At 45.2% G+C, this 24,386-nt stretch overlaps 1 protein-coding gene across 2 annotated transcripts in view; it reads left to right on the top strand.

Moving 5' to 3' along the window:
* Window positions 1–24,386, top strand: part of PAK3 (p21 (RAC1) activated kinase 3) — an 83,656-nt gene that overhangs the window by 21,634 nt on the left and 37,636 nt on the right. For both annotated transcript variants that reach the window (XM_049827270.1, XM_049827269.1), the window contains exon 2: window positions 21,243–21,439. In XM_049827270.1, the coding sequence (XP_049683227.1) occupies window positions 21,265–21,439 (175 nt within the window). In that variant the 5' untranslated portion in view covers window positions 21,243–21,264. The remainder of the gene's footprint in view (window positions 1–21,242; window positions 21,440–24,386) is intronic.

Raw genomic sequence — 24,386 nt, 5'->3', positions numbered from 1 at the left:
CCTGTTAGTTAGTGTGGCTTTTAATTGGTTTACTGCATTCTGTGGTTTGGTTTTTTTTTTCTGTTCTAGTTTTTTAATCAAAGGCTCTTGTCTTCTAAGGCCTTCTAGGGACATAAGTTTCTATGAAAATTATAATATTTCTTTATAAATATGTTTGTCTTTTCATGGTTGCATGGCCCTGCTGCCAAGTAGTGGATGGTTGTCAGCTTCTGTCAAGTTAAAGTGATAATGTCTCTGGTTTTGTGAGGGTTTTTTTTTTATCAACAGCTTGTACTTGCTCACTGACCTCAGAACTTTTTTTTTTTTTTACTCTTAAGTTTTCAATGTTTGGTGGCATTTCTCCAGCCTAAGATTGCCTCTTATCATTGCAGCTGGCTCTACAATCCAGCTGGAATCAAATTGGTCTTTGATTTAATGGCACAGCAGCAAACATAGCTGTAGAATGGCTGGCAGCTTCTTTTACAGAGCCTGGCTACTGAGAGTCTGTTCATCTGCTGAGATTGTACTGCAGAGATCCTTCTTTTCACAGGAGCATCCTCAGTCATTGCATTCACTCTTGTTATTTACTTTCTGGAGAAACTGCATCATAAAGGTATTCTGTTCCCTGTATGTGTTTACCCCATTGCTCTGAGCTGAGCATTTTTTCTTTTTGCATATCTTTCTGACTGTGCTCTGGACCACAAAGCCTATATTTTCAGGCAGCCTGTCTCTCCATGCTTCCTGGGGTCCTTTAACCGCATTCTTACTCGGTGCAAATGTTCTCTCTCTTTGGCCTGTCACTCTTTCACGCTCTCTGGATAGTTCAGATGGCTGTGCTGTTTGGAGGCATTTCACTAGAGCTAGACTGGGAGCCTTGCAGGCTCCCCTGTAAACTGGAACGGTGTGTGTCTCAGGCTGTTACCTATTTCACTAGAGGACCTCTAGAGTTACACATAGACACGGTGACGCACAGCTCTGTAACCAAAGCATTTATTCTTTTCTCTGCTTCATGATTTTGCCTAAACAATAGTGCCTTTAGACAGGTTCATTTTGTCTGAGATCAGACAATATATCAGCTGTTCTGGGTGTTTTGGTTTTTTTTAAGACACTGACCCTGGTAACAGTGTCTTGCTCATTTCTCATAGTTTTCTGCCACTTAGTAAAACCATTTCACCTCCATTTTTCTTGTCTTTTCCTCCTCAAGGACAGACCAGTGTCTGGGCTCTGTTCTTGCTTCTGTTGACTTTTTTTCCTAGTAATCCAGCATTTCCAGGGGTTTGAGATCTCTGCCTAGTACTTCCTGTTTTTTCAGTTCCCACAAGGTATTTTGTGGGCCTTTTTCTCTTCTTCACTTGCTATCCAGGTTGTTGACACTGTATTGCAGGTACTGTGTGCTGGCTAACAACATGATTGCTCTCAGGGCTCTGAAACTAAACTGACTCTCTGTTAGGTTCTTTTAAGTCTGATAGATCTGACGAAATAGAAGCAGCCTCCCACCTGCATTTACAGCGAGGGAGGGAGAGGAGTTCCTCACAGAGCAAGAACAGACACACAAAGACAGTGAGTAACATGTCTGAGGTCATTTGTGAACTCTGTGGCAGGTGTCCCGTGCTTGTACCCTCAGCATGTGCCTCTGCCTCTCGATATGTCCTGCGAGGAAACAAAACAACAGGCAGAGCCCTGCTCCTATCCCCTATTCCCTGGTGAAGACCAGCTCCAGGCACTGGTTTGTACCAAGGCAGAGCTGGGGGTACTGTGAGCCCAGAGGCTGGTGGTGTGCTGCCAGCCCCCTCGTATCCCACCATCTTCCCATAGCTTCTACTCTTCCTCTTGGGATGGGGCCTGGGAAGGGATACACCTACGTTGCTCACTGTGGGCATGGGCATCTTGTAGACAGGGACCCATCTGAGGTGGCAGTTGCTGCTAGCTGAGCCAAGGAACAGCGGTTTGCTGCTGTCTGTGTACGTATGGAAATGCTCTTCACGGTTTCCCAAGTCAGCTAGAGTTTGTCAGTACCGGGAGTGGGACACGGTGGGGCACAGGCCCGTTGAAGGCTGACAGAAGGGAATTGGAAGGCTCTGCAGCTCTACGCAAAGCAAGCACGGAGACATACCATCTTCTGTCCTCTCTCCCACGTTGGCTGGTCGTGAGTTGTCTCTACCTCGGTACTGTGTCTGTGTATCAGGTGTGGCTGTGTCAATGCAGTCAGTGGATCAATGTGCAGTCAATGCTGTATCAATGGATCTGCCTCCTTGCTGGCCATCTCGGTGCCCTCGCGCAGGGTCTCCGGGCTGTGTGCCTGAGTGCCCGCCTCTGGATGTATGCCTGGGGAGAGCAGTGCACCTCCAAACCGTTGGTCCCTGTTTGTAACGACTGGAGAATAGAGAGGCGGAGGAACGGTTAAGATTTTCTTGGACATCTTCTGTCCTTGCGTACTGCTTCTCTGTTGTCCTCCCCAGTTCTCAACCTGCTTTGCTTCTTACAGAATATATAACAATGCAGCTGTCATTTTGTGCCTCATAAAATCCTCAATTAATACACTTCAGTTTTCTTTTAAGGCCTGAAGTTGTTGTAAATAGAAAGTAGGGGGTGTCAAACAGTAGTAGGCTTCAGCCAGCAGTGGGGTAAATGTTGATGAGCTGTTTTAAGAACAAGTTTCTTTGCAAAGCTTTTATGCCATAAATCTGATGTGTGCCTGGCACAAGGAATCTATTTTGGGTCCTGTTGTTGTCCTCTTTCCTCTTCCCTTGCTTTTTTTGTTTGTTTACTTCTTTCTGTGCTTTTTGATGGTTCCTTATTTTTGGTGCTTTCTTTGACCCGATACAAGATTGGATTAGTGTCAGCTGCTGCTCTGGGAGTTTGTACTTCTGTAGGGATTTGCATTAGGACCTCAGGCTGCTTTAGAAACACTTATTGAGCATTGGAGGCATTTCGTTTTTAAAGGAGCAAGTGCAGACAGCTCTGCAAGTTCTGGACAGAGACCTCCAGAGGTAGGGGTATCTTGATGTGTTGGGAACAGACGTGGCTTGGCTCTTGTCTGCTTATATGAAAAGACTTGTGTCCTTTTGCATCAGTGACTTGCAAATGTGCTCCCAGGTTCTTCAGACAAGGTATCTATGGTTGCGCGGAGAAGCTAAGTGGTTTGTCCTAGAAAAAATTTGCAGGAAACAGGAATGAAACCCAGAAGTATGAGATACCTACCAGTTGCTGTAGGATTTGTAGCATGGACACAGTGCCATTTCCAAAACTAGAATGGTCCCTGCTGGCTCAAGCACTCTCCCTTACAGTAGCTGAGGCTGGGATGTCCTTGCTCCTGGATGTCACCACCTTTTGGAGGTGTTGTTTCGTCCTGTGCAGGGCCCAGTGTTCTTAGCCGTGGTGGTTGCGGACTTTATGCAGGAGGCTATGGACAAGTGCAGAGGGATTATGAGAAGTTCCCTGGACTGGACCCCTGTATATTTTCATTGAGGTCATAAGAGGACAGTGAATTGTTTTGCTGTTGTCATGTGGAGTCAGGCAAGAAGGAGTAGTAGAGCACTAGTCTGGAGCAGAATATTATCTTTATCTTTTTGAGCAGTGAGGCGTTAATTGCTGAATCCCTGTTTTAGCAGTTTAAAAATACCAGACCATTGTGGTAGCTGAGAAAACAACAGATTTAGTGTGTGGATCTCATTTTGCTTTCTGCATATAGGTGTCATTTCTCCCCTGACCTATTTAAGAATAACATTTTTATGTTTGCTCTCCTAGTCTTCCCATCCTGATGCTCTGAAGCCAGGGTCTAGCTGGCAACTGGAAATAAGTGCATGCGGCAACTGGAAATAAGTTCATGCAGCAACTGCTCCATTTCCCCCTCTGACTGCTCCAGATCCATAATACCCCCAAGGTAGATATGCCATTACGCACGATAAGATCACTAACGTAGCAGGTGAATATTAGATATATGAAGCTAGTCAGCTGTAAATAAAAGGCCTGGCAAAGAATAAAAGGCAAAACGTTGTCCCTGAGGAAGTAAATGGGGATATGAATGCCTTCCTGCCCTAGTGCCCTAAAGAGATGATGCAGAATCTGGAACGCATCCACCTCCCGGGTGAAAGGCATGTGGCAGCCTGGGCTTCGCCCTTTCCTTACCTGGAGGCAGGAGCTGTGTCCTTCCAAACATGCCATAATGTCTGGGGAAGATCAGTACGGCAAATCTTCTCATGTGATGTTGGTCTCTGTCTTTGCTTGTGGCATTTGGAAGTCCATCCCATGCTCTCCCAGTTAGAGGTCTTTGTCTTCAGCCCCAGTAGCAGAGCTGGAGACATCCAGAGGACTCCCTGTTCTTTATTTTTCCTTCTTGGCGTGTGGTTCACCTCCCAACTCTGCCTGGCAATCCTGGGGTGGCCTTGCGTTAAGTCCTTTAATGTCAGATTCATCCTTCTCCTCTGTCACAGGGGTTTAGTGTTGTTTACTACAGCAAGTTTCTCAGCTCGCAGACTAAGGATGCAAAAGCAAAATGAGCTAAAAAGTGACTGGAAGGTGCTAGAAAACGGCAACTGTCAATAATTTTCAATTACTGGCATTATACTGCTGCTTCCTCATCTCTCCCACAGTTGCCTGGTAGTTGTTGGCTTGGCCTACATGTGTCTAGTGGGGCACAGGCCAGTCCTTCAGCAGAGTGGAGCTGTAGTCAGTGTGGTATATACCTTCTCTCTTGCTGGCTTCCTGGAGAGCTGCATACGTGTCTCTCAAGGCCAAACCAGCTTTTGGTCTGCCCCTGCGGACAGTTGCAAGCGAAAGGGCCGCAGCCATTTCTTTGGTGAATGCTGTTAGCGTGGGTTGGAATGGTGCTAGGCTGGAGAGGGTTCAGCTGGTCGTGTTTATCATGGCATGTGTTCTGTGAGTATGTCACGCAGAGAATAGGAGGAGCAGAGAAAGCACCAACACCTGCAGAGAATATGAGGAGCACGGAAACTGGTCCTTTTTTTCTTTCCCCACCCCCCCCCCCCCTCCCCTTCCAAACCTTGTTTGATTCTTTTTCTTCTGTAAACAAAATTAAAAACATAATAGGCAAGATGCCAAGTAGATTATTAAAAGCAGTATTAATGCACCAGCTGGAGTTCAGGGTGCCCAAAAAATGTGAACTCAAGGACTTCTTTTATAGATAGAATTTTTATTATGGAACTTCAAGCAAGAAGAGGCTTCCTTTGTTACTGTTTTCGTGGTAAGAGAGAGAATAGAGATGAGAACAAGCTTACATCTGCCAAACCCTGTGACTGGTGAATGCTCTGCCCAGATAGCTGGTTTTTAGCCTGGGTATAGCTGAGAATCAAAATTCTGCTTGAGAGTGGCCAAATTTAAGCTCCTCTGCTGGTGGTTTGTAGTGCTGTCAGCCTTTCCTCTGCTGCGACAGAGCAGACTGTGTGAAACAGACCTCAGGTCTCTGCTTCAGCATGCTCCCAAGTCCATTTTAAGATGGTGCAAACGCTGGGATTGGTGGGTGAACGTGCGTTGCTCTGCTGAGAGTGGAGATACAGACCATTGTGTGGTGCTGTGCATGTAAGTTGGAGACAAACCCTGCACCCAAATGCACGTGCACTAGAGAGGCACAAGAAGTGAGGAAGAGAGGATAAAAGGTAGGAGAAGTTGGTAAAGAGACTCCTAAGCTGTCCAAGGCCAGTGGAAGAACTGGCAGTTCAACCTGCACATCCTGAAGCTCTGTTGACAGAAGAAAGCTGTGTCTTCCTGCCAGTATGAAGTGATGACATCACCCGTATGTGGTTCCAGATATATTGGTGTAAGGGAGCTTTGTATATTTTTCTTCAGAAAGGGACATGCATGATGTGTAAAATAAGAGACATTTGCATTGATGCAGCGCCACAGCATGATTTTTCCTGGGGTATTTCTCAGGTATAGGTGAAGCATGTGTCATAGTCTGGTACCTTACTAGGCTAGTGTAGATTCAGCTTTAACACATCTCCACCAGAGAAGATGAGAGAAGGGGTGAAATTCTTGTGCTGAGTTGCAACAGTTGTGGTCTTCGAATGCAACGATAGTGTGCCCCCCACCATATAAATATGGGTATTGTTCAAACCCTGTCAGATTAATGTTTCAAGTGTCCAGGTTCTGCTGCACTCTTAACTGTTGCTGTAAGGAGCAAGCCCGGTGTCCTGATTCCAGCTGGGATAGAGTTACTTTTCTTCCAGGTAGCTGGTATAGTGCTGCATTTTGAATTTAGGCTGAGAATAATGTTGATAACGCACTGATGTTTCAGTGTAAGCACTGCTCAGCAACAACTAAGACAAGGACTTTTCAGCTTCTCATGCTGCCCTGCCACTGAGGAGGCTGGGGGTGCACAAGAAGCTGTGAGGGGACACAGCCAGGACAGCTGACCCCAACTGGCCAAAGGGATATTCCAGACCATAGGATGTCACGCTGAACAATAAAACTGGGGGGAGTTGGTTGAGGGGTGGCAGCCCACTGCTTGGGGACTGGCTGGGCATCGGTCCGTGGGTGGTGAGCAATTGCATTTGTGCATCACTTGTTTTGTATATTCTCTTATCATTACTTTCCCTTCCTTCTCTGTCCTATTTAACTACCTTTATCTCAACCTATGAGTTTTACCTTTTTTCTGATTCTCTCCCCCATCCCACTGGGGGGAAGTGAGCAAAAGGCTGTGTGGTGTTTAGCTGCCTGTCCAGGTTAAACCACAACAGTCCTTTTTGGCACCCAGCGTGGGGGTCAAAGGGTTGAGATAATGACAGATCTGACCAGAGTGTTAAAACAAATTTGTTATAAGCATTCATTATATTAGTTTAATAATCTCTGGTCACAATGTTGATGTACTTGTTCTCAGAGTTGTGTTATGTAACACCTTACTTGCTGTGTATGTTCCCTGTTGTGCTGTTTATCATCTCTGGGGGCTGGATTAAGGTTATCATTTTTATGTACTGTGTAACAGTGGCTTATGATATGATAAAATTACTCGTCGTGAGACTAATCTGGTATTTGTACTCAGCATTGCTGTCATCTCTGTACTTTGGGAACCATCTCTCGGAAACTATTAATAATTGCACTCTTTACCTTTCTCCTTGGAGAGCCAATCTATGGGGGAGACAAGGGGGGACAATTTCTCTTGCTCTTTCACCTTCCCCTTCTCCTCCAGGCTAGTTACAATAGCTCTTGCAAATTTTGAATATCCTTGAGGTGTTCAAACCAACATGTTCCTATTGCTGTGTCTCCTGAATGTGTTTCAGGTCTTGTTTAAGGTTAAACAACTATTTAAGAATACCACCCAGTGCTCTACCCCGAGGCTGCATGGTTTTGAGTGGCAGGGTGTGTGGGATAGTATGGGCGAGCACCTAGGACAGTGGGTACCTCCAGTGTTTTGGAACTTCACCCCTGAACAAGTGCAGAATCCTGAAAAACTAGTAAAATATTTGGAAAAAGTATGCTGCCACCCTGGCAATTCCAGAGAGACACAAATCACTGAAACATGCTGGGGCCTGGCCCATGCCTACCGAGCCCTGTTCAGCACTATACAGTACCCTCAAGGGGAAGAGAACGTCTCTGGGTCTGACAACAAAACGACAAGTGCTGTGGCTACTCCAGCCCCGGCGACAGGCACTGCAGCTGAACCAGAGAACCAACCTGTGCCGGTATCAGTCGCCCCTATACACAAGAAGAAATATCGAATGCAAAAGTCAGCTCGTTTAGTAAGGGAAGAAACTCCTACTAAGAAGGGGAAGGAGGAAGAAGTGGATCAGACAGGCTACTCTGAAGCACGGCCATCGCAAGAAGAAGAGGAGGAAGAGGCAGAACTCATAAATGAGGCAGTAACCACCCGTTCCCTATCCCTGAGTGAGCTGCGAGATATGCAAAAAGATTTCAGCCGTCATCCAGGCAAGCACGTTGTCACCTGGCTGCTCTGATGCTGGGATAATGGGGCCAGTAGCCTGGAATTAGAGGGTAGGGAAGCCAAGCAGCTGGGATCCCTTTCTAGGGAAGGGGGCGTTGGCAAAGTGATTGGAAAAGGGGCACGAGCCCTCAGCTTCTGGAGGCAACTCCGGTCAGGCGTGAAGAAAAGGTATTCCTTCAAGGAAGATGTTATACATTACCCAGGCAAGTGGACCACTGTGGAGAGAGGTGTCCAGTACCTGAGGGAACTAGCCGTGCTGGAGGTGATTTTTGATGACCTAGACAATGAGCAGTTATCCAAAGATCCAGATAAAGGCAAGTGTGCACGACCCATATGGCAGAAGATTGTACAGAGTGTACCATCGTTGTATGCCAACTCATTGGCCGTAATGACCTGGAAAGATGGAGAGGGACAAATGGTGTATGAATTGGCTGGCCAACTCCGGCAATATGAAGAAAGTCTCTCTTCCTCCCCGCGGGCCTGTGTCTCAGCTGTGGAGAAACTGTCCTGAGAGTTCCAGCAATTCAAAGAGGGTATGTCCTACTCCACACCTGTAGGGACAGGTATCTCAGCTATTACGAGTGAGCGTTCCTCTGCTCAAGAGAGTGGATATAGTGTGTAAACACCACAGACCACCCTGTGGTTTTACCTCTGTGACCACGGAGAGGACATGAGGAAATGAGATGGAAAACCTACCTCGACCCTAGAGGCATAGGTACGTGAGTTGCAAGGAAAAACAATCACAGAGGGGGTTCTTCTGGGAAAATTGCTGCTCCAGTTTCCAATGGGCAGTTCCCCAGACAAAGTAGAAGGGCTGATCTTTCTTCCGATCTTAATAAAGGGACTTCTGATTTGTATTTACAGGAAGTGAGTAACGAATACTATGACCAGGACTAGAGGGGCCCTGCCTCCAGCCAGGTGGAGGAAGGGGCCAACTGGGTTTATTGGACTCTGTGGATTCAATGGTCTGGCATGTCAGACCCACAGGAGTATAAAGCCCTAGTGGACACCGGTGTACCGGTGGCAATACTGCACCAACCGAGACTCCCTGATTCCCATCCGTACGCTGATTCTGTTGACTGGAGAGCCAAGGAGTGATCAGCTAGACTTGATCACCCTTTAACAGTCCCATATGACCAGTGTGAAAGTCTAATGGAGAGTGGAGACTAACAGCAGACTATCATGGCCTGAATGAAGTCATGCTGCTGCTGAGTGCTGCCATGCCGGGCATGCTAGAACAATACAAACTGGAGTCGAAGGTAACCGAGTGGTATGCCACAACTGATACCACTAATGCATTTTTCTAAGTCCCTTTGGCAGCAGAGTGCAGGCCACAGTTTGCTTTCACTTGGAGGGGTGTCCAGTACACTGGGAATTGACTGCCCCAGGGGTGGAAACACAGCCCCACTATTTGCCATGGACTGATTCAAACTGCACCTGGAACAGGGTGAAGCTCCGGAACCCTTGCAATACATTGATGACATCCTCATATGGGGCAACATAGCAGAAGAGGTTTTTGAGAAAGGGAAGAAAATAGTCCAAATCCTTCTGAAAGCCAGTTTTGTCATAAAACAAAGTAAGATCAAAGGACCTGCACAGGAGATCCAGTTTTTAGGAATAAAATAGCAAGACAGACATCATCAGATCCCAGTGGATATGATCAACAAAATAACAGCTATGTCTCCACCAACTAGCAAAAATGAAACACAAGCTTCCTTAGGTATTGTTGGTTTTTGGAGGATTGTTACAGTCTGATTGTAATCAAGTGACACGGAAGAACAACACTTTCAAATGAGCAATGATAAGCCTTTGAACAAATTACACGGGAGATTGTTCATGCAGTTGTCCTTGGGCCAGTCTGGGCAGGACAAGATGTAAAAAATGTGCTCTACACCACAGCTGGGGAGAATGGCGCTACCTGGAACCTCTGGCAGAAAGCACCCAGGGAGACCCAAGGTTGACCCTTAGGGTTTTGGAGACAGGGATATCAAGGATCCGAGGCTCGCTATACTCCAACTGAAAAAGAGATATTTGCAGCTTATGAAGGAGTTTGAGCTGCCTCAGAAGTGGTTGGTAGTGGTTGGTACTGAAACACAGCTCCTCTTAGCACCCCGACTGCTGGTGCTGGGCTGGATGTTCAAAGGGAGTGTGTCCTCTACACATCACACAACTGATGCCACGTGGAGTAAGTGAGTCACACTGATCACACAAAGGGCTCAAATAGGAAACCGCAGTCGCTTAGGAATCTTGGAAGTGATCACAGACTGGCTAGAAAGCAAAGATTTTGGAATATCACAAGAGGCGTAGGTGACGTGTGCTGCAGAGGCCCCACTGTATAATAAACTGGCAGAAAAAGAGAAGTAGTATGGTCTGTTCACTGATGGGTCCTGCCGTATTGTGGGAAAGCATCAGAGGTGGAAGGCTGCTGTATGGAGTCCTATATGACAAGTCACAGAAACTGCTGAAGGAGAGGGTGAATCAAAATGGTTGGCAGAGGTGAAAGCCATCCAGCTAGCACTAGATACTGCTGAAAGAGAAAAGTGGCCAGTGCTCTGTCTCTGTGCTGACGGATGGCCACAGCAATGGAAGCAGAGCGACTGGCAGCACAAAGGTAAACCCATCTGGGCTGCTGCATTGTGGCAAGATATTGCTGCCCATGTAGAGAAGCTGGTTGTTGAAGTACGTCACGTAGATGCTCATGTACCCAAGAGTCGGGCCACTGAAGAACGTCAAAACAACTAACAGCTGGATCAGGCTGCTAAGATTGAAGTGGCTCAGGTGGACCTGGACTGGCAACATAAGGGTGAGCTATTTATGGCTCGGTGGGCCCATCATACCTCAGGCCATCAGGGAAGAGATGCAACATATAGATGGGCTCCTTCTCAAGGTGTGGACTTGACCATGGACACTATTGCACAGGTTAGCCATGAATGTGAAACATGCACTGCAATCAAGCAAGCCAAGCAGTTAAAGCCTCTCTGGTATGGAGGACAATGGGTAAAATATAAATATGGGGTGGCCTGGCACATTGACTATATCACGCTCCCACAAACCTGCCAAGGTAAGCGCCATGTGCTTACAATGGTGGAAGTAACCACCGGCTGGGTGGAAACACATCCCATGCCACTGCCTGGAACACTGTCCTGGGCCTTGAAAAACAAGTCTTACGGCAACACGGCACCCCAGAAAGAATTGAGTCAGACAACGGGACTCATTTCCGAAACCACCTCATAGACACACCTGGGCCAAAGAGTGTGGCATTGAGTGGGTATATCACCAGCCTCTGGGAAAATTGAACTGAATTAGCTGCCTTCTGGATTAAACCACAACACCCAGGTTTGGGTTCTCTGCATTGCTTTGGGGCCTTGCCTTTCTCCAGCTAACTAATATAATCACAGCCCTCTGCTTAAGCCACTGCAGAGACGCTACTATAAGGCTTCCGAGCATGAATGCTCTTTTGTACCTGAAAAAGATGGTGTCTGAAGAGCATAGTTCCTCTTACTCTGTGCTCAGGTTGACTGGCCAACTAAGCCAACAGGCGTTCAGCTTGAACCTGCAAAAAATCCAGCAACATGGGTTACAGAACCGTACTGTGGCTGAAGGATTACTGCCCGTCAGTTGAGTTGGGGTCAGTGACTGCTCCATTTTAATTATCAGTTAGGAAGCGTTTGAATCACTTGCAGGATGCAAGAAGTAAAGGACATGGGCAGGCTTTGTTGCCACACTCAGAGGACTCATTAAGTCACAGCAAGCGGATTGCTTGCAACTGCCTCTTCATATGTAGCTTGCAGTAAGGGCTGGCTTCTCATACCTCGTCTTGGACACTGCTTCAGGATTGACTTCAAGTTGCTAACTCACATTAGAACTCAAACAATTTGTCTTGGCTATTTTAATCCAAATTAAGGTAATGAAATTTTTATTGCTGCAGATGCAATGTTAGTGTGCCCAGTAAGCAGCTTTTCTTGGTTTACGTTTGAGTCCTCCTAGAGAACAAAAGTGAACCTGAGGCTTAAGCTCTGAACTAGGAATAATAAAGTCCATATGGAGAATTATTTCAGTCTATCAACAATGGTTTCAATCCGCACTTCATTTCACACAGATGCTTTCATGTGTAGACAAGGGCAAGGGATGCAGTCCTGTGGAATGTGGGATATTTGATAGGCACAGTTGATTTTGAGACATCCTTTTCTGTTTTATGGAGCCCTTCAGCTGTGTAAATAAAAAGCAAAAGAGGGAGTGGTAAGATTCTTGGGTTTTCCTCTTGCATATGAATGCCTTTACTTTTTTCTGTACTTTTTCATTATTTCCCATTACATTAAAAGAAAAAAAAAAAAAAGGCTGTGGCCCCATGGAGGTAGTTCTGGGAGCTTCCGCCTCATTTTGGTGTCCTTCCCTTTTCCCTCTTTCAGCTCCTTCTGGAGCGTCCATTGCTCTGGCAGTCTAAGCATGTCTCCAGATTCAATGGCTTAGAGCACAACCTTTCTGTTTCAAACCACGATTCAAAAAAAATTGCAAAAATACCCATGTAGCTGTCTGGGATTGGGTGCGAGTGGGTGGAGGAGCTGGTGGTTCTTCCCAAGGCAGCCAGGAGGGTGGAAGCTCTCCGCATGCTTCCTCTGGGTGGCAGAAGTGTCCTAGTGACCCAGCTAGCTTTTCTGTATCATCAGGGTTTGACGTGTCCATACCTTTGTCATATGAAGTTAAGTCACTTTTCTTATCAAAAATAGTTACCTGAAAGTGTGTTTCTTAATGATTTTAAATCCATATACCGTCAACGCTTTCAGAATAATAATGACCAAGAAGCTGCCTGGCATAGGGTTACCACAGGCACTTTCCTGGCAGCCAGGCTTTGAACATGCACTTACTACCCGTACTCCCCCTTTCTGCGTTTCATTTGCTTGTTTCTGTTACGTGACTGTGTGAGTTAGGTGGTTTTGCAACCACTTTGCAGGCCATCTTCTGATGCTGCGAGGTGCTCACTTAATGTAACCCGTAGGAATATACTTCATTTCCTTGCTGTGCCGTTAGGAGGTTTAATTACTGAATGCCTGGACAAGGTTCCAAGCAGAAAGCTGTTTCACTGCCCCACACCCTCTGTACACACACTTCTTCCCCTCCCAGGTCATGTAACCATCTCAAAGCTCAAGTGGTTTAGCGAGCCGCCAGGATCCCTGCATGAGCGCAGTTTGAACGGATTGCTTTTGTTTTGATGTGATTAAAAAACACCCACAAAGAAAATATATTGGGCTAGGGGTGTGCTCTAGGGCTCAGCCCTGTCCCAGCAGGGTGGAAAGGGACTCTTACTTTATCCCGTTTTTCTTTCGTGGTGTCTTGCAGCTACGCTGAAGTCTCAGTGTCCTTGTTCATGTTATCTCATACGTAAAGCACTGGTTAAGCACAGCCCTTAAATACACACCTAACTTTAAACATTGCTGTCTTTAATGATGCGACAATAATCCCATGTTTTGCTCTTTGGGACCACAGCCCGAAGAGCCATGACTTTGTACAAAGAAGGAAGGTGAGAGGAGCTCTCTTAAAACCTGGGCGAGTCCCAATACTTGCAGCACTTGGAAAAGTGAACGTGCTGTGAAGCTTTTGTAGTGGGAGTGGGTACTGGGTATTGGGAGTCTGCGGAGCAGCAGCGAGTTTCCACCACGTGGGAAGAAGCGCTTAAAGCGGGTGGGCTGAAGGGTGTTGTGAGATGGAAGTCAGATGCATTTCGTAAAGTGTTGCCTGTGGTTGCATTGGCAGTTTGTAGAGAAAGAGTTGCAAGAATTGTGGAAAGAAATGTAGTTAGATAGGTAGAGTAAGTGTTTGAAGAGGAAAGAGCCTTGAAAGCCATTTACTGAAAAATGTTGTCAAATGTAAATTAATCAAGGGGGGGGAGGGAAATGTTTGCAGTTACTTTCTTCAGTTGTGACAAGCTCTACTGCTTCAGTCCATTCCCAGCTCTTTGCAATTTAACTGGGTGACTCTTGAGGTCCAGACAAAGGCCATCATAATTTACATTTGAAGAAATATTTAGTCAAAACTATTACATTTATAGCTACAGCATTCACATCCCTTCTGTATTAATTTTTTGACACTGTTGCTGCAAGTGCACTGTCAAGAATGAATTTTAAACCAGTATTAGTAAGTAATTTAGTAAAACTCTTAATCCTGCAATTCCTAGCAGAAGCTTGTTTATCCCACCTCAGAAAACAAACAGTTGCAAGTCATTGTGACCCGGGTAGTTTCGCTTGGATACAACCTGAATTCAAAATATCCCCTCCACACAGGGAGCTGCTTCTGAACAGCTAGTTCAGAGGCCAAAAGTTACTTGTAGCAAGTTTCAGAGGGTAACTTCTGAATAAATGAATATATTGGAGGAAATCATAAGCTGCTTACAGGGTGTTTGCAAACAGAAACAGAGAGTACATTCATCAAAGAAATTACTCGGTTTGAATAATTTGTACAGCTCAAAGCATGTTTACCTGCCTGTGAGGGGAATGGGGAGGCTTAATTGGCAAATGTTGGTATTGTGCTTTGAGACAGTTGTATGAAAGGCGGTATGAAAGTGAAGCGTTATTGTTACGGTTTCTACATTCTAATTCCTTCTGTAGTTTGTGAGAATGCTGCCTTTTTTTAGGGCTGTGTAAAGAAGGGACGCATGGGTTGTTCTGCAAGGCATGCGTGTGGGGGAGCTCCCCAAAAGACGTTTTCACTCCCAAAGGCACTCAGGCACCCTGGCTGCGTCCACCCTGCCTGCAGAGCCGGCCCCACACACCACCTCCCGTCTGCAGGCACCCAGGGCTGGAAGCAGACTGCCTTGGGGACAATATGGGCTCCGAGGGCCCAGAAGGACTTGCGTCTGCTTTAGCTGATGCTGAATATGGCCCTTTTTTATCAAAAAGGCGTCAGTATTGTATTTTAACTTAAAAAAGTTTTGCAGAGAAGACAGTAAACATCTTTCATGGAACAGTGAAACAGTGACTGCATCCATTCTGTACAACTAACCGGCTGCTCTTCAAATGAACTTTATGAAAAGTGTAACATGCAGATGTAGAAAAGGAGGTATAGTTCTTCAGTAACTGGGCTGGGAAGTACTGTATAAATACTTCCAGATAGTACTTAACAGAGTGTCTCGGTACTCACTATCTAGAGAGAATCCTTCTCAGTTACATCACCATTGATTGCTGGGAAATGGGTGAGTATCACTGAGAGCAGAATTTGGCCCATATAACTGAGTAATAAAATATCTTTTTGCAGGAAGTATATTTATAAACAAAGAGTGAGCATTGCATCTTCAAGTTACATTTGCAAAGCTACTGCCTGAAAATTGGCATGGCTCCTTCCAGTCAAGGGATCTTAGAAGCAGTTTTGCTGCATCACAAGCTGCAATAGTATCTCTGAGGCTTTGAAAATGAACACCAGTGTCTCTGCAAACAGGATACTCTTTGTGAGTTTTAATTGGAACCAGTCATGTCTGAATGCTGCAGACTTTGAAATAACGTGACTAACCTAAGAAAGCTATTTAAGATCTATCTACAAACAGTATTCCCCAGATACACAGGGGTGAAGAGCTTACTGGGATAAAGGCCCAGCATGAGCTTGTGCTCTGAACTTGAACTGAATTGAACCAATTTTTTGTGTGTGTGTTGTTTTGAAGACATTTGGGTGCTTCAAATATCTTCCTTCCTCTCCTCTCCCTAGCTTGGCAAGAACTAGATGCAAAAATATTATAAGACAGGCTTTTGCAAAGGGGGAATTGAGTCATGGAGAAGCTGAACACCATATATTTAAAGTCAGTGTTTGTCGTTACACTTAACAAAACTGGTGATTGGAAGAGGTGAGGGGGAAGGGAAGGGATGTTGGATCATCTTGTATAACCCTGTAATAGTTGTGTAGAAGCAACTGACCTGGCTGAGAATTTAATTTCAGCTTTTGCCACTTGGCTGTGAAGCCCTAGCTAACATATTCAAATACACTTTTGTATTTTGGTACAACAGTCTGTCTTTAAATGCTTCCTTAAAGCCAGTAGGCGTTGAAAGGAATTTTCTCTGGAAGTAGGTAGTTACTGGGTATCTTGGTGTGGTCTTGACTGCACGCGTACTATGCTATATCTTCCAAATTTCTGTTAAAAGGATTACCAGCATTGCCTTCGTTGCACTAATGCGGTCTTTGAGGACTGAGATGAGGAAAATCCTGTTGATTGTGCACTCTGTCCTCTTGGTGAGCACAGGCTGGCCTCTTCCAAAAGCTGTCCCTGCTGACAAGCTGGGTGGCTCATGCAGCTCTGGTGTGGGATGGTAGAGTGCTCTGGTAGCTGTGGTGTAGCAGCGCTCAGAAGCTGGGCACAGTGTTTCACAGGTCTGCGTTCCGGGTTTACCAGGATCTCCTCTCCGCTGCAGAATGTGGAATATTAGCTCAGAGACCCCGGGACTGCTGCCTCCCCTTCAGTTGGGGTCCTGTGGATTTTGCGATCCTTTGGGCATGGAGTAAGTTGCTTCAGCCTTGTTCTCCTGGAATTTGCAACTCTGATACAGGTGGGAATTGGAGGGGGGTTTTGTCTTGTTGAGGGGTTTGCTTTCAAGAGCTTCTCTGGGAGAAGGTCTTTGGTGGATTATGTGCTTCTTGGAAGTACTGCATAGAAACTTAGTCAACGTGAAGTCAGAGACTTGGGAATTCATCTTGCACCTAAGAAATGGAAGTTTTGTGACATTTCTCTCCAAGGAAGAATGCAATCACCAATACCTTGCATGTTGAGTTGAGGCAGCGTTACAGGGAGCAAGGTTGCCTGGGAGCCTGCCAGGAGGCGTAGTGAAAATTCATGAAACCATGTGTTTTGAGTGGAGAGACTTGTGTCTGTATGAACAAGAGGTGTATGGAGGGGATGAGGTAGCAGAGATTATTTCTGGGAGGCAGGAATTGATGCTGCTGCAACATTTAAGGATTCTTAATAAGGCAGTAGTTATCATTTCTGGGCATGGAAAAAGGGTACAAACCTCAACTTATAATTAGGAGGCTGAATGCACTGTTTAGCCAAGAGTTTCCTAAGAGTGCTTCATTGTGTGCTTGCTGGTTTGTCAGGTGATGAGAGCGGTGAACGCATTTTGTTTTGAAAGGTAATCTCCAAAGAATGAAATTCTCAGTGAACCTCACATTTGTAAGAAATCAAGATAATTAGCTTTTAGAACAGAACAGAATATTTCAGTTGGAAGGGACCTACAACAATCATCTAGTCCAACTGCCTGACTACTTCAGGACTGACTAAAAGTTAAAGCATGTTTTTAAGGGTATTGTCCGAATGCCTCTTAAACACTGACAGGTTTGGGGCATTGGCCACTCCTCTAGGAAGCCTGTTCAGTGTTTGACTACCTTCTCTGTAAAGAAATGCTTCCTAATGTCCAGTCTTTTGACCTTTCAATCTTATCAATATCCTTTTATTTTAAAAAACACACAAACCAAACCAACAAAACCCTAAAAAAAAAAAAAAAGAAAGAAAAAAGGGAGAGAACACCAGAATTTGACTGTTTGACTGAATATGTGGACGTGGCATAATCATTTCTGCTAGACAGAAGGTGGTTTTGGATGGGGCTGTCCTATGCAGAGCTAGACTAGCAGGATCAAGGACTTGTTATTAGGACAGGAAAACCTGGCCTCAGAATGGAGTTTAACTTGGGCTATCATGCTGTTGACACTTCTCTGCAATGTAAACCTGAGAAGTTTCTGAACTGAATACATCTTTTTGGCCCTCCATTCTTTACAGGTTTTCTCTAAGTCAAGGTTGGAGCAAATAAGTACAAAACACTTAAAATCTGAAGTCTCATGTGATATGAATGTTCTTTTGTCATGATGCAGTAGTACATGGAAATTCTCAAAATTAGAATGAATGGAAGAGCAGATGGGCTCTGATCAGGAAAACCATAAATTATAAGTCTCTTGGTGTGTATTGCCTTGTGGCTTGCTTTAGTTTTCATTTAGACCAGCTTTAGAAAGTTAATATCATCCGTTAAACATTTTAGGCTATCTTCCCCCTCTTTTTTTTTTTTTTTTTTTCCTGGTTTAGAAGTGAATAAAAGAGCTTTGTACAGTTCTTGAAACTGAGCCTGAAACAGCTCTGAACAAAATATAGTGTTCCTTTCAAAATCTTGGAAATAATTACATCATAGGCAAATTGGGCCAGAAACCGTTAATAGTATTCTTTGTGGAATGAAATCCCATGGGAGGACCTATTTCAGCAAACTGGCATTGTTTACAAATAGATACAGTGACAGATACAGTTGTCCCATTCTAAGGGACAGCTGAAACTTTATGCTCTGTAATGGACTTCACAGAGTAACCGTCTTGCTTTTGATAACAAGCTGAAAACGTGCCTTGGTGCTTCTGTGGTCAGCCTCACGCCAGTGATCTCAGGGAGCGGCACTGGAAAAGTATTTGTAGGTGGGTTAAAGTGAAAATAAACGCCTCTGTTGCTGTAAACTCCTAGTCTGTGAGGATTGCTGGAGGGACAGCGAGCCATGTCCCGATGTCTCTGTTGGGCTTCATAAGCTGGGAACTCCCACGTGCTTCCCTGTGCAGAACTACCTGGGCATCGTGCACTTTGCCTTCACCAGGATAAGACACATCGCACGTGTAGTTCTCCCTATTACCTTACAGTAGTTTTCATCGCTGGCTCCCCCACACACACACCTCATTACTGGAAAACCTGCATTTCAGCATAGAAATCACAAAGATTAGTAATATTAACTGTTTGACCTAAATCTACGTAAGCATTTAGTTCTCTAGGTAAATAGGCTAGTCTGTACTTGACAGTTAGATCAGCACAAGCCCTAGCCTGGGCACAATTATAGCTATTCCTTGTGATACAAAGCATGTTATTACCTACATGCGTGCTTCCTCCATCGCCAGAGCAAGTCTCCCAGTAGATCTCTACCTGGACTGCTGGGCTGTGTTGGCAGAGCGCTCTTGTGGGGACCGGGCACGTGCTGGGGACGGCGGTTTTCTGTGAAGGATGACTTCTGTGCTTTCCCAGGTGGTGTGTTCCAAATGACAAAATCATCCTTCTGTCTGACAGCTGCCTCCAATACATGACTTCATTAGTTAAGAATGCGTGATCTTTTCCACGCTTCTAGTCCTAAAGGCAAAGCTACAGGGAACACCACCTGGTCAGTGGGTGCCTGTGATTCAGTGTTACCTGTGCAGTATACAGGTGGAGATGAGCAACTCCATGGTGTAGGGAAGGTCTAGCAGTTCACATAGGGCTTGAGCCTGTGAGTAGACATCCTCTTTGGCCAGTGAACACCATATTGATCTATCAACAGAGCAATTGTTTGAGCTGTCCCTAATTTGCTGCAGGCAACATAAGCCAGAATAGCTCAGATCACTAATTTAACACAAGCTAGCTGACGAAGTCAGCTAGGAAGGGTGCTCATACAAACTGCTCCCCTGATGGAGGTGAGCAACTGGGGTCAGTAAGGTCTTTAAGTGCATGTTTGTGAATCAAGATCTCCAGGATCCCTGCTTCATGATGTATGTACTAGGAAGAGGGCTGGGACCAGCTGTTGCTAGGGTTTTCTACTCTGTGACCCCGGGATGGCTCCCTGGGATCCCTTGGGGATCCAGGTGTTCAGGAGCCCTACTTTGTGGACTCGGGGACCAGTGCAAAACAGAAATGTGATGGTATATGTCATTTATTGTTCTTGTCACTGGGCAGATTCTTTGAATCTCAGATCTGGCATTCTGGGATCTCATATAGACGAAATTAAACATGTAAGTCAAGTAATAATAAAAAAAAAAAGTGATTGTTTTATGTGTAGTAATTTGAAAATGGTAACAAAGGCTAAAATGCCCATGTCATGAAAAACAGCCTTGTCTATAAACGTTTCAGTTGGTCATTTAGTTTTTACGTGGCAGGTATTGTCAGTTAAGGCAATGTGGATTTGATTATCCCCTATTAATATATCAGCTGGAAATCCTGGCGAAATTCCAGCTATATCAAAATAAATGCAATTGTTGAAAACCTTAACCTCAGTTCTTAGAAAAAAACAACCAAACAACCCCAAAACCCCTCATCCGTGGCAGCTTTACCTGTCCAAAGTGAGAACAGCAATGCTATTACCAGTTAAGCTTCAGGGCCTCTTTGTGTACGTGACAGTCACCATGTTTGGCTGATACCTCTGAAAAAACCCTATGATTTCCACAGCTGAAAAATGTAAGTTGCTTTAATTTTAAATTTAACAGAGTAGCTGATGACTGCAATAACTTGCGTTATCTGTGAATCAGCACAAGGAGAGATCCATAACACATGCACAGTGGTCTGCACGTGCTTCCATAAAAGGAGCCACATTGATTTAGGGGGTTGGAAGGCAAGGTGCCTGTAGAATTGTAACCTTTAAAAATACGCAGTATAGCCCACATCACATCTGATTTGTCTGAAATCATACTCTATTTTCAGGTCTTAAACCGGTTCATTTTACCAAACATTGTTTGTTTGTTAAACCAGCTGCTTAATCCAGACTTGAATTTGAATATTTAAGATGCACTAGAAAGATTAGGAATTTGAAAAGTCTTAGCTGCCCTGGGTTTTCCGAACTTAGTAAAGTTTTGGAACGGTTTCTGGGTATTTTTTTCCTTAGATCAGTACCCCTGTTCTTAGCAGTCAACAAAAGACTGTACGTGTCCACTCCTTGATGATGTACCATACTTGGGACTTCATGGTGCTGTTACTCACAGCTGTGCCACCAACAACCCTATGGTAACAGACCTGTGTGGTAGCAGGACAGAAAGACCTGAATTGTTTTCAGGATATGATCATTTTCCTGCTTAGGTTTTGATTGATTTTAAAGCAAACATATGCTTGTTTTTATGTGCAAGAAAATTTGTAATTCGTACTTCTGAATTAATTTCCTTTGGGAAGATCATTCCTTTTGAAGCCCCATGTTCCCAGGACTAAACGCTCTCCAAACACAGCAGGGAAGGAGCAGAGATCTTAATGCTTCCTATGCATATCCCCCCAACATACACCTTGTTTCTTACATCATAAAAGTGGTTCACTACGATACCAGGTAGTTTCAGTAAATAATTTGAATTTTGCTTTGGAAGTCTGGTTTTAGAGGAAAATTTGGATCGTAAACAACTACAGAAAAAAAGTTGTAAATAAAAATTTTAAAAGCCTTTAACGGGTTAAAAAAGCTTTATTTTAAAGGTAATAGGAATTGGCCACTACATTTCTTTATAGCAACTGGCAGTATCCTTATTCAGAGCAAACTTCTAATCGAGAGGCTTCCTAATTCCACCAGAAGGCTTTTCTTGCCCTCTTTCCTCCCTAGGACACCAGCCTTGGCATCCTTTCTTGACAAGCATGCTTTGTGTTCTGCTTTTGCAGGAGGCTGTGAGGGCTGCTGAAGATGTCCGATAGTCTGGATATTGAAGAGAAACCTCCAGCCCCACCATTGAGAATGAACAGCAACAATCGCGATTCTTCAGCACTAAACCACAGTTCAAAACCGCTCCCCATGGCCCCTGAGGAGAAGAACAAGAAAGCCAGGCTTCGCTCCATCTTCCCAGGAGGAGGGGATAAAAGTAAAGTATCAGCAATGCGAATGAGTGGCTACATCTCTGTTTGCCTTCTGTTGGTTGTTGGTTGCCGTGTTTACTTTCTGCCACTGTTTTCTTTCTGTTTCAGTTGCAGAACATGGTAAAGTCCTTCCAAAGCCTTCTGTTCCAATTACTCTAGTAACATGTTTCAAAAGAGGAGGAGGTGTTCAGTCAGTTACTTTCTTGTCTTTGAAAAGTCAGTAAAACATGCACACGTTGTGCCACTTGCCTTTTAAAAACAACTTTGTAGTTAAGCTGGGGAATCCTTTCCTTTGGATTTTGCTTTGCATTTGCAGTAAAAACAGAGATGAGGTTGTGTACATTTGAAAATACGTTTGCAGAAGTGAGAAAGCAATATGCCTGACACTTTGGGTGTTTTTTTTTAATGCACTTACATTCCAGGAACAGGAGCAAGGCTCTTCTTGCTTGTTGCTTTTGCAGTGAGAGTGGACGCAGGATGTCTTGGTTTAAAACCTGCTAGGTGTGGTTACGGCAAGAGAGTCTTTTAAAAAATGCAGGAAACAGCATTTCAGTTGCATTCTTTGAAATGCATTTGCAGAAAGGAGTGTGTTTTGAGTTAGTGTATTTACAGAATTAAGGGAAGGGATCTTCCATTTTTTGTAATGCCATGAGAACTGATGGGCTGCACCCACAAGTGCTAAGGAAGCTGGCTGATGTCACTGCAAGGCCACTCTTGATTATCTTTGAAAGGTTACGGTGACTGGGGGATGTTCCTGATGACTGTAAAAAAAGCAGATGTCACTTTTGTCTTTAAGAAGGAGGAGCTGGGGAATTATAGGCCAGTCAGCCTCACCTTGGTCCCTGGGAAGCTAGTGGAGCAAATCCTCCTAGAAACCATTTCCATACAAATGAGGGATAAGAATGTGATCAGGAATAGTCAGCGTGAATTTAGGAAGGGGAATTCATGCTGAACCATACTGACAGCCTTCTACCATGAGACGGCAGGCTTGGTGGTGAAGGGAGAGTGGTGGGTGTTATTTCTCCTTTAGTACGGTGTTCAACACAGCCTCCCATGGGATCCTCACAGACAAACTGATGAAGTACGGTCTAGATAAGTGGACAACGAGGTGGGCTGAAAACTGGCTGAAATGCTGGTCTTAAAGGGTTGTGATCAGCAGCATGAAATCCAGCTGGATTTTGAGAGGGATTCTGCCTTCATTGTGCGTCGCTCTTCCTGCAAGGAGAGCTCAGAACTATCGAACTGCGGTCGTTCCCTCAGAGCTCCAGCTCACCTGCCCCGTTGACGAGTCCCTTCCACAGGTCGTGTGGAGCAGTTGAAGGCAGTCTGGTATTCAGAACTCCTCACAGGCAGTAGAAGGCACAGTTTCAGCCCCATTCCTCCCCTTAGTCAGCGGCAGTCTCGACGGCTCCTCTCATGCGAAGGCTGTGACTGGATGGGCCCATTCCTCAGGCAGACCTGGCCGGTTCGCTCTGCAGAGTGCTTCCCAAAATGTCCCCTTCTGGGAACAAAATTAATCTTCAATTGATTCTTTTTAAAGGCCAAAATTAAAGTGTCTCCCAGCTTGTTTAAGTCCTGGAAGGACTTGGGTCGCTTCTCCCCCTGACTGCCAGCAGGATGGTATAATCCCTCTCTGAGGGAACATTTCTTAAGCAGGAGCTGCTGTGTGGAATGCATGCAGAAACAGGGAGATCCAGAAACAAGCCCTCCTGGAAATGATCAGTGATGTTAAAACCAGATGTAATTAACTGCAAGTCAGAGCAGTCTTAGGAAACATACAAGTATCGTGATTTTAAATGTGACCGTGAGGGAAAGTAAGCTAAGATTTATAGCTTAATTTTGTTGGGTGAGATAATAAATGGAGGAAGTTTAGCTTGGCTGGCCAAGCCCCTTGAGGTGGTTTCATCTCAGGGTTGGTTTGTGGGTCAGGGTATCAGCTGGCCTGTGCGTGCTTCACAGACTCAGTGACACATTTTTGAGAGTCCTGCTTATAAAACAGAAAGCGATTGATACAGCTGCTCTCAACTAGTGCAGTGCTTTGCAGCATCACAACTTTATATCAATAGTCCACCACTGGTATTAGTAAACAGAATGTGAAGAAAACACCATGGCAGGGTGTTGCTGCCTGAACCTGCAGGAACTTTGTTGTCTTTCATTTGCTCACTGGACAGGAGGGGTGCGAGGATGGATTTGCTATGGTGTGTTCTCTTCAAGGCAATGGTGTGTGCCGGGACTGCTGTGCTCGGAGACCAGGAATCTTTCGCACTCACTCCCCTGTTGGAAGTGCAGGGTTTTCAGTTAGGGTTTGAGCACTTCTGTGTTTAAAACCTTGTTTTGGCAAGCCGCTGATGGCTCTGTGGGGCCCCTCTGTGCTTCTACAGTGGAAAGAAGCCCCTTAGGCATTAGCGTCCTGCTCCTTCACATAGCACCTGACCTCCTTATGTTCCTTGGTATAGCTCCTCTCGCCCCTGTCTCTGGGGTGAGGTGCCCCGTTTCCTGGGGTCAGCAAGCCAAGGCAGACAACTGAAATATGTTTCTGGTGTCACCTGGGCAGTCTGTGTGGAACCAGAAACTGAACCTGTTCCCCCATAGCCCGTGCTGAAGCTGTGAAGTCAGCCTTCCTTCCTTGGGGGTCGTGATGGTGATGGGAGCCACAGTGGAGTTCATAGCATGAGTGTTTCCTTTCAGCAGAGTGCTGTTACCTCAGGAACTGAGAGCAGAAAGAAATGGCTTCCGTTCTTCCAGCTGTTTGATACAGCCGTGTTCATCTTTCATTAAACCACCTGTAATTGCTGTGCTATGAAATAAATGAATACTGTGTGTGAACTGGTGGCTCTATGAAGGCGCTGTAGAGCATTCAACCTAAAGAAATGAGGGGAGCAGGCCCACCACAGCTCAGATGCCCCTTTCAGCTGAAGAGGTACATCTGTGTTAAGATTACTGGTTGAATAA

The sequence above is a fragment of the Accipiter gentilis genome, chromosome 24 (assembly GCF_929443795.1).
Source record: "Accipiter gentilis chromosome 24, bAccGen1.1, whole genome shotgun sequence".
Taxonomy (NCBI): Eukaryota; Metazoa; Chordata; class Aves; order Accipitriformes; family Accipitridae; genus Astur; species Astur gentilis.
The sequence above is the reverse complement of the archived record's forward strand: the minus strand, read 5'-3'. Positions and strand labels throughout refer to the sequence as shown.